The sequence below is a fragment of the Trichophyton verrucosum genome (genome assembly GCF_000151505.1).
Source record: "Trichophyton verrucosum HKI 0517 chromosome Unknown contig00036_1.f1.exp, whole genome shotgun sequence".
NCBI classification, from domain to species: domain Eukaryota; kingdom Fungi; phylum Ascomycota; class Eurotiomycetes; order Onygenales; family Arthrodermataceae; genus Trichophyton; species Trichophyton verrucosum.
Window position 1 is genome coordinate 1 of NW_003315613.1, and position 10,005 is coordinate 10,005.

The 10,005-nt window shown below is 48.1% G+C and overlaps 4 protein-coding genes across 4 annotated transcripts; 2 read left to right on the forward strand and 2 right to left on the reverse strand.

The window, feature by feature from the left end:
- Window positions 1-471: 471 nt before the first annotated feature.
- TRV_00478 (uncharacterized protein) lies at window positions 472-1,594 on the forward strand (the record flags this gene model as incomplete). Its single annotated transcript, XM_003025294.1, has 3 exons — window positions 472-614; window positions 686-918; window positions 984-1,594. Coding segments are annotated over 3 exons (987 nt in total), but the record flags the coding sequence as incomplete, so codon positions are not given.
- A 695-nt stretch (window positions 1,595-2,289) lies between these two features.
- TRV_00479 (uncharacterized protein) lies at window positions 2,290-4,567 on the forward strand (the record flags this gene model as incomplete). The annotated part of the gene is made up of 2 exons (XM_003025295.1): window positions 2,290-2,416; window positions 2,487-4,567. 2 exons carry the CDS (start codon window positions 2,290-2,292, stop codon window positions 4,565-4,567), a joined length of 2,208 nt encoding a protein of 735 aa, XP_003025341.1.
- Window positions 4,568-4,848: 281 nt separating this feature from the next.
- Window positions 4,849-6,117, reverse strand: TRV_00480 (vacuolar carboxypeptidase Cps1, putative; the record flags this gene model as incomplete). Its single annotated transcript, XM_003025296.1, has 1 exon — window positions 4,849-6,117. One exon carries the CDS (start codon window positions 6,115-6,117, stop codon window positions 4,849-4,851), a length of 1,269 nt encoding a protein of 422 aa, XP_003025342.1.
- Window positions 6,118-6,829: 712 nt separating this feature from the next.
- On the reverse strand, window positions 6,830-9,428 carry TRV_00481 (uncharacterized protein; the record flags this gene model as incomplete). The annotated part of the gene is made up of 4 exons (XM_003025297.1): window positions 6,830-8,062; window positions 8,122-8,227; window positions 8,288-8,729; window positions 8,786-9,428. 4 exons carry the CDS (start codon window positions 9,426-9,428, stop codon window positions 6,830-6,832), a joined length of 2,424 nt encoding a protein of 807 aa, XP_003025343.1.
- Window positions 9,429-10,005: the final 577 nt, after the last annotated feature.

Sequence of the window (10,005 nt, forward strand, 5' to 3'; positions counted from 1 at the left end):
TTTTTTTTTAAATTTATTTATGTGCCTACAACCAGGATTGAAATGCTAACTGTTGAGTAGAACTAGTCTGTAGGTGCCCAGAACTGGCCTCCTCTCACCAGCATTCAATAATACTTACCTGTCCCCAGTGCCCGCCCAGTCATTGCCAGAGCTATGATGCGCGTCGCCCAACAAGAAGGATGTACCGCTGTCAGCCATGGTATGCATCCCACCGCTTTTTGATTATTTTTGCTTTTGGAAGGATATTGAGCTAACCCGTTTTTCTTTTTCTTCAACCAGGATGCACCGGCAAAGGGTATCTCTTCCCTGTCTAATCCCTGTATCTCATCGTGGCCCATGCTCACCCCTTCCTGCAGAAACGACCAAGTCCGCTTCGAGCTCGCCTTCTACGCCATCCAGGTGAGAACCTTTTTATACCCCTCGCCTTCATAGGCACTTTGCTCGTTCAATTGCTAAACCCCTGTTCAACAGCCAAGCATCAACGTCATTGCGCCATGGAGAATGCCAGAGTTCTACAACCGTTTCGCCGGCCGCAACGATCTCATCGAATACGCCCAGAAGTTTAACATTCCCGTTACTTCCACTAAGGCTAAGCCGTGGTCTATGGATGAGAAGTATGGCCCTTTTCCTCACTTTTTGCTACTAATTAGATAAGTCAATCATTAAATTAACACCTGATAAATAGCTTGGCTCACTGCTCCTACGAAGCTGGTATCCTCGAGGATGCCGACCACACTCCACCAGATGACATGTGGAAGTTGACCGACGACCCTCGCAGCGCCCCTGATACCCCAGCTGATCTCAACATCGTCTTTGAGAAGGGTATTCCAGTCGCTCTCATCGACCCCAAGACTGGCAACAAGACCACAGGCTCTCTCGCCATCTTCTCTGCTCTCAACGAGATCGGCCGTGTCCACGGTATGCCATATTTTCCTCGGCGTTACAGTGTATGCCTCATTGATCATAAACTGACGTCTATCCAGGCATTGGTCGTATTGATATCGTCGAGAACCGCTACATTGGTCTCAAGTCTGTAAGTCTTTTGCCTTCCCCTGTTCAAGCTACCCTTGGCGTATGCATGCTGACATCTTCCCTGCACAGCGTGGTTGCTAGTAAGCTTCTTTTTCCCAAATGCAGGTCCCCATACCACCCCTGCCCGAGCTCTAACACATTCTCTCCTAGTGATTCCCCTGCCATGACCATTCTCCGTCTCGCCCATCTTGACCTCGAGGGTCTCGTCCTCGACCGCGAAGTCCGTCTCCTCCGTGACCAGTTCGTCACCATCACCTGGTCCCGTATCCTCTACAACGGTCTATACTTCTCCCCAGAGCGCAAGTTCATCGAGCAATCCATCACCGCTAGTCAAGACGACGTTAACGGCCAGGTCCGCGTCCGATGCTTCAAGGGCGCCGTTTCCGTCCTTGGTCGCAGCTCTGAGACCAGCAAGTTGTACGACCCCGAGCTCAGCAGCATGGACTCCATTGACGACTTTGCTCCTACCGACACCACTGGTTTCATTGCCACGCAGGCCATCAGACTCAAGGCCTACGGTAAGGCCGAGAAAGCTGCCGGTGTTGACCTCACCAAGGCATAGATTTGACACATAAATTGCACTTCAATTTTAGCGCAACTCTATCTATCCCGAAGATTCTTTTGTCGGAGATTAGATAAAAGATCGCACTACCAGATTTCCACCAGCATCACTACCGTTGCTACCACGATATCATCACCGCCATCCAGGGAGCTAGTTAATCGCCTGGCGTTGTTTTCCTTTTTTTTCTCTATTTTTGGGACAAAACAAAATGCACGGAAAGATAGAGAGGAAACCACATGTATTCTGGACCAACAATCCAGATCATGAGGCGATACGTATACTTTTAATTAACGAGTAAATGCAATGAAATACTAATGAGCATGTTCATGTGAATCTCCACGAATCGAAGCCGAGGGTTACCTTCAATAGGTGGTCAAAGCGTAAAGCCTAATTACACCAGGTGACCAAACCCTAAAAAAAACGTCTTATGTAATGATATGATTATGTAATGATATGGGTATCATGTGATCTGGCGGCTTCGCGCGTTTAAACTTTGCCCCAGTAAATACAGAAGTGATTCTACAACTACACGTTCTGGTTCATCCATCAGCGTTCAACAGGATATAACAGGCGGGCGGTCTGCTCTACCAATATATCAACTGAATGCAATTGAATTCCACAGAGTTTGAGTACGCTTGAGCCAACCATCTTATTCTCTAGCCTCCAACACTAATAGCTTTTTCGACAGTTGCAAGATGAACAGGAGCAGACAGGCCCAAACCCAACCAACGTACGATTTTCTCGCTCAAAACTCTACGCCCCAGATGCCTAGAACGCCATTACGACGAAGTGCTCGAGCTAGCGATTCTGCAGTTAAGCCAGGTCAGTTACCCCGTTTTCCCTGCGCTCCTGCGCTAGGCTCCTCTGCTCACATTTTACGGCCAATAAATAGATGTTGGGAACGAAGAACTACGCGTGCAAATCAGCACGTTGAAATACGATCTTGAAAACATCAAACAGGAAAGAGATCTTACTGCACTGCAACATGAGAAAGAGCTAAGGGAACTGCAGGCCAGGGCCGATGCGGATTTCCGAAGGGCACAAGCTGCCGAGACCAGCAATAATAAAACGCAACATAAGATCGAATCACTCACTGAAGAGCTGAAAAGTACACAAGAGGCAGCGATTAGCGAGAAGTCGTCCTGGGAAAGGAGGCTGAGATCGTTGCAGGACGAAAATGAAACTTTACGTGAGGAATCAAATGATTACCAGTCGCAACTAGCCGACCAGCAACGTCAGTACAAGCACCAGATCGACGAGCTGGAGGCCATCAGATCTGCCCTGCAAAAGTCCCTGGATGAGCTACGGAATGAGCTTGAAGAGGTCACCGGTAACCTACAAACGGCACAGGAAAGGCTGGAAGGACGGGAATCAGAAGTTGAAGCGCTGGAAACAGAAAATATCCGGTTAAAGGCTGAGGGGACGGATCCCGAAGCACTCAACGTTTTGAAAAGGGAATTATCGGAACAGCTGGCGCAAGTGAGAAGGCTTGAGAATGAGCTTAGGCCACTCCAAAAGTCCCAGAAAAGAGTGGAAGTTGTTGAAGAGCAGAAAATGGCGCTCGAGAGCCAACTCCAGATGATGAAGAGTGTCGAGGCGGAGCTACATAATACACAAATTCGAAATCAAGTACTAGAAGATGAGAAACGTTCCTGGGATACCTTATTGCAAGGACCAGGCCAGGAGGCGGAGTTTGATTCTCCCGAATCTATCGTCCGAGCTCTTGTCCAGACCAGGATTGAAAATGCGTCTTTAGTAGAAAGAATCGGCCACATCCAATCCGAGGCTACAGAGAAGTCTGAACTAGCTGCTCGACTGGAAGACGAGAAACATTCTCTGCAAAAGGAGCTTGAAAAGGCACGTGCAAGCGGTGCAGCTAATGCTACCTCTTCGTCGTCTTCGTCAGGCTCCGAGAGCCGAGCTAGATTGCGGCTAGAACGTCAGCGAACACTTGCATTAAAAGAGGTGGAGTATCTACGAGCTCAACTTAAGGCATTCGACGACGAGGAAACAACCATGAACGTCGAGGAAAATCGTTTTGATTCCCAAAAAGCTGAGCATATTGCGCGTTTAGAAGACCTCTTAACTCAACACCGCCAGGAGCTCCATGAGTTACATGAACAACTATCAAAGCGAGAAGCGGAGGTAACACCTACTATTGATTCTGCAGCATCCGCTACCACGACTCGAGGAATAAAACGACCGCTTTCCCCTGCAGATAGTGACGCAGAGAGCGAAAGGATTGCAGTCCTTACCCGCAAGTACCGTGCCGCTCAAGAATCATTTTCCAAATCAGAGCAATCGGTCAAATTGCTCACAAAGGAACTTGAAGCTACCAAGTCTCATCTCTCTTCTCTCCAGGCGCAATCCCGGACGCGAATACTAGAATTCCGTGATAACCCTCCTGCACAAGCAGAGAAGATTAAAATGACTACCCTGAAGACTCTCAAGGCAGAAAACGTTGACCTTCTCAACCAAATACGTGGTTCTCGCGCGAATATCAGATCAGTTCCAGCTTCCGTACTTGAAAGTATGAAACTCGAGCTCAAAGAAGCTGAGAAGGCAGTTGCTGAGAAAGATAAACGTATCCGCCGGCTCAAAGAAATATGGACTGCCAAATCTTCTGAGTTCCGAGAGGCCGTTGCCTCTATACTAGGGTATAAGCTGGACTTTATGCCTAATGGCAGGGTACGGGTGACGTCTATGTTCCATCTATCCCCGGCCTACAGACACGGTGATGCAGGTGGCTCCGCCGATGGACCTGGGAGTATGGGGGACGGCGAGGAGAACTCAATCATCTTTGATGGCGAAAATGGAACTATGAAGATATCCGGTGGCCCAAACAGCTTGTTTGCGCTAGAGATCCGTGATCTGATTAAATTCTGGGTTGAGGAGAGGAAAGATATCCCTTGTTTCCTAGCTGCGATGACCTTGGAATTTTACGATAAAACGACAAGAGCTCTACGGATGTAAGAGTCTGTCCGAACGAGAATTTTTGCTTGCTTCGAGCTCTATGAGCTCTAGGCTGTTTTCCTTAAGCGTTGGCTATCCATTATATTTCAGGTGCATGACGTGTCAGGCTACTTTACTTTTATACCTCATTTCTTGATATCTCTAAGGCAAGAATCCCAATAGGATGACAAAATCACTATATACATCATAGAACGTCTTAGCCCGAATCTGGGTCGATCCTGTCGATTAACTAACCCCGGTGGTGTGTTCCAATGTGATAAATCCATGCTTAGTTCGCTCTATTATGCGTTGTTTTTCAAAAACTCGTATGCAACAATCGTATGAATCTGCGAGATGTTGACGAGCTCGTCTATTTCGACGTACTCATCTGCGGCGCCCATATTGTTTGGCGTGCATCCTACAACGACAGTCGGCACATTGGCAGCACGATACCAGCGCGAATCTGACGCTCCGACCCGCATATTGCAAACAGCTTGCTGACCTAGGACTTCTGCTGATACTATTTCAGCTAATCGACATATCTGCTCGTTCGGAGATGTATAGTTTGGTTCAGATGTCCGGAGAATACGCCAGGATATTCCTGCCATCGGCCCAAGCATGTCATTCAATCTTTTTTCTATAAATTCCGTTGATACGCCCACTGGTATACGGATATCACATTGGGCCATTGCAGAGCTCGGGATTAGATTCGGGGATACGCCTCCCTTGATTGTGCCCGTGTTCACAGTGATACGCTGCAAAGTATCTGATTCACCGGAGCCTGAAAGCGCTTCGGATATGTCCCTTGCAGCGTCGATGGCATCTGATACCTCTGGCGGTGCATTAACTGGGACCTTTTCAAGTTCATACACCGCATCTAGCGCCTTTCGCAGACGATCAATGGCATTCACACCTCGATGGACATGCGCTCCGTGAGCAGGGGTACCAACAGCTTCGATATCAATCCAGACAAACCCCTTTTCTCCAAAGCGGATAACCCTGGGTGATCCGGCATCGCCGCATATCATAGCATCTCCCGTTGCCTTTTCAACGTGGTCTAGCAGCCACTTGGTACCCTGTTTGCCCATGGATTCTTCATCCCCAGCAAGAGTAAGTACAATCTCACCAGACCAGGCATTTCGATTTTCTGACAAGATCGTAGCTGCGACGATGGATGCGGCGATTCCGCCTTTCATATCAGAGACGCCACGCCCGTAAAGGCGGCCATCCTTTACCACACCACCTGCTGGCGGCACAGTCCACTTCAGATCCTCACCAAGGGGGAATGTATCAAGGTGTCCATTAAAAACAAGTCGCTTACCAGGGCGACCGCTCGAGATGCATGCAACTACATTCACAATTCCCGCTCCAGTTACATGGCGCGTTATCTGAACGTCTGGGACGGCTTCTTCGAGCAGTTGTATGGCAACTGTAGCTGCTAGTGTGGTATTCCCTGGGGGGCATGGTGACGGAGCAGCTACTAGTTTCTGAGCTACCCGTACAATAGCTTCCCTTCGACTTGATACTTGAAGCCGTAGCTTGGATCTTAGCTTTGCTGCTTGTTCTTCCATCTTTGCGAGAAATAATTAGGAGACGTTGGATGGTCACCAGATACGCGGTATCAGGGGCAGATTTTCCTTGCTATGTGAGCAGTTCAGAAGAGTACGTTTAACACTAAACGTACATCATTGCTAGAGGATGTGGTTAGGTTGTTACCACGCTTGATATCTGAATCCTGCCAGTCACTTTGCTAACCGGAGTTAAGATCCAGCTGACCAAGGCAGGGGCGGGCTTTTAGTCCGATAGTTAGCCCATGTTTTTAGCACATGGATCAAGGCCGAGTTTATGCGCTTGCCCTTACACTTTGTCCTGTTCGAGGAAGCAGGCTATACGAAGTCAAGTCTAGATATTCGGAATAACAACATAGCTATGTACACTAATTGCCATTGAATAGACATGGATTATGCAAGGGATTCCTGCTAGCTGTAATATTCACTCGTGCAACTCTTATGCACTCCTACAGGGTAATATATATAAGATATATATATAACGGATACATAGCAGGAAAATACAAGATATAATCAAGAAAGCAATACAAAAGAGCTAAAAGGAATGATGCCTGTCTACGCCTGAACCTGTCTTCAAGGGTATATGATAACAGGTAAGAAATGGATCAACCAAATACATAGGACGAAAGAGAGAGTGGTGAAACTAATCAGTGAAATGACTAGAGTGCTGTCAATCGAATAGACAGATTCCAGTAGCCAACCATAAAGTAACTGACTATGCCGAGACGTACTTCGCAATAGTGAGTCTACGTTCAGTCAAAGGCTCTGTCCAAGATTCCACAGAGGAATCTCCCTCTTTAGAAGTACCTAGGCCGTCATCCGCGAATGGGTCATCTTCTTTGTCTTCGTGGTCTGAGTTTGCACTTGATTGAGAAGTAAGCACACTCATACCAAGCCTCGAAGTATTGTTGCTGCATGTCGCGTCAAACTTGGCTTCGACCTTGCCCCTTCTCGGCCCGCTCGTCGATGTTGTAAACCTAGCAAGGAATTTCCCATCCTCGCCGGGCCTAATCTCTAGTTCCGGGATCTTCCATGTGACGGACGAATTCTTGCGTCGGAAAACGGCACCAGTGCTTGGGTGCATGGCAGCACCCACGGCTTTAGCAACTTCACGAGGACGCATAGTTGTTTCATCAACTTGTGATATGTCCAGACCCACCGATAGCACCAGGTTGTGAAGAACAACAGATGCACTCGAGTCGGAGGAGATGAATTGAGAGTTCAGCGAATATTGTACAATTACACTTGCTTGAAATTCCTCCTCGTTCCAAACAGGTGTGAAGATAACAGGGCAGTATGAGGATAGGTTCGAAGAGTCCAGATGGATCTGATATTTGAAGGCAACTGTTGGCGTAGGACCCGTAATCTGTGCTAGGCGTACTTGATATTGGCCTTTGGAGGAATCATCATGCGGTATATCACCCCCAGATGTAGTTATGCTCCTCTCCATAACAAATTGCGGGTTCGCAGCCACCCGTTCTAGGATGCCAAAGTTGTTTAGGCGGATAACTTGCGATTCCGAGGCATATTCTGCTGATGTATGGTTATTGTATGCAAGAGCAAGCTCTCCGACAACAAGTGATCTGGTAACAACCCCCTCTGATAACATGACGGTTAATTTCTCCACAATAGAAACATTAAGACCTGGTTCCGGTAGTACAGGGTGTGTGATTGGCCCCGATAGGCTGTGCAGAGTCTGCGAGGAATGAATAGAGGTATTATCCGGCATATGGTCCTCCTGGGTAACTTTTTCCGGCAATGCCTCGCTCCTTGGCATCTCGGGGGTTCCTGGCTGTGCCAATACAGCGTTACTCAACGCAGGGAAGGGGTTTTCAGCACTGTGACCATTGCCTGGGAGCGGAGGTTGAGGGAAGAACATGGTATTTCGTACATCACGACGTCCTCTAACGGTCCCAGGGCCGCGAGCAGCGCCAGATTGTTGTGCTTTCTAAATAATGCAAGATTAGTTGGGAAAAGGAGCTGAGCACGCCAACAATAGGCACATACAAGTCGTAGAGTGTTTGCCACTTGGTTCAATGCTTGTTTAGCCTCGCTTTCATCCTCTGGAATTGGCTGGTCTCGAATGGTTAGGTTTATGCCCGAATCGTCAACACTAAAAGTAATGTCAGTTTTATCAGAAATACATACATGTTGTGAACGCAAGGTAACTCACGCAGCGGCTTCCCTTTGAATTCGTGTAATTTCATCTTCTATATCCGGCCTCTGAGAGTAGCCTTCCGCATCAACTTGTGAGGTTTGACCAGGTGCGTCCGTTGACTGCCCATTTATTGCAGTCGATTCTTCTGCTGCAGGCTCCTCAGGGATATCATTCGGCGCCGGTAGAGGAGGTGATTCAATGAATGCCGATTCATTCATAGTAGATGACGGTGGCCTTTGAGATTCCATTGAAGTAACCGCCTCTAAGCTATGATGTCCTTCTGATTCGTCCATCTGTTGAAAATTGCGGGATGGATCGGTACGGCGGAATGTGGTGAAAGGAGATCGAAATTTCTTCTCAGTGGGCCCAGTAGAAGGAACAATCATGCTCTTGCGCCTTCCCATAACCGTTCCAAGTCGTTTTAGGCCGCCAAAGGCAGTATGGCGAGGCTCGGGAGCTGTTGTACTTGTTAAAAAAAATTATAGCAGTAATTGATAAGCAGCAAGAACTCACCCTGTTGGAGGCTGGGGCGACGCTGTGCGGAAGTACCAGAACGTTGACTCGCATCGTCATCATGAACCGGAGGAGGGGACGGTAGTGGCTCTGTCGTAGCCGGTGGGGTTGGTTTAGGACTTGTCGGTGTATCCTGTCGAGGCGAAGTTGGAGCTGGGGTAGATGGGACGGCCTCAGAGGGCAATCGTCCTCCGCTTTTCTTGTTAACATACGTGCGGATCTCCTCACCCGCTTCTATGTTTAGTAACGAGTTAAGAGAGCTCTCTACGGCCTGGCGACTGCGCTCAACATGGTCTGTCTCGTGAGTTTGGTATTGAGTAAGGATGTCTCGCAGGTGGTTGACACGGTGTTCATCAACAGCTTGCAGTTGCTCGAGAACAAAGGGTGCTCTAGACTGCCATTGCGCTCTGGCATCGTCCACGGCAGCCTGTGCGCTGGGCACTTTTGAAGCCTGTTTGGGGCCTTTGTCTTTAATCTTATCAAGCTTCTTTTGGGCAGCCTCCAGAGTCTTGGCTAGAGATGCAAGGTCGTTCTGGATTGTTACCATTGACTTCATGTCTGGATTTTTGGTTTCATATTCTCTGAGGGGTCTTTCGCCATCCGCCTCAATTCCGTTAGCTAGTGCTTCGTGCGAATGAGCCATGGACTCTGTCGCAGAAAGGATCCGCTGCCATGGTATTTCAAAGACCCTATCACACAGAATTATCGAAAATCAGTAGCTGCTTCGAGAAATAGAGTTTATTGAGAGTTGTATCTGACCCCAATGCCTGGCCTCCTTCTGGCTGTGGTCTCCGCGCAAGCTTCCGAAGTCCGAGATAGTATGCTTCCTCTAATCGGCGTCGTTCCTACTCGTCTCATTAGCACCCTATATTCCCGCCATCACACGGTGTATATGATTGGGGTAGCAAGGCATACAGCAAGCCAATCTGCAACATCCGTATTGAGCTTGTTAACCGTCCGCAACCGCTCAGTAACAACAGCAATAGCTTGGCTAGGTTGCAAGATGCCCTATTTCCATATAATAGAGTATTAGTATATATAAATTTATGAAAGAGAAGGCAGCTATATCACTGGCAAAGACTACAAGATAGCCTAACTCACCGCTAGGGCAGGGTATTCCTGTCGCGACAGTTCCATATCAAACGCGTTTCATAGCCTGGATTCAGACAAGGGAACTATAGCATAGTTTCTCGGCAATAACAAAATAGAAACCAGGAGAT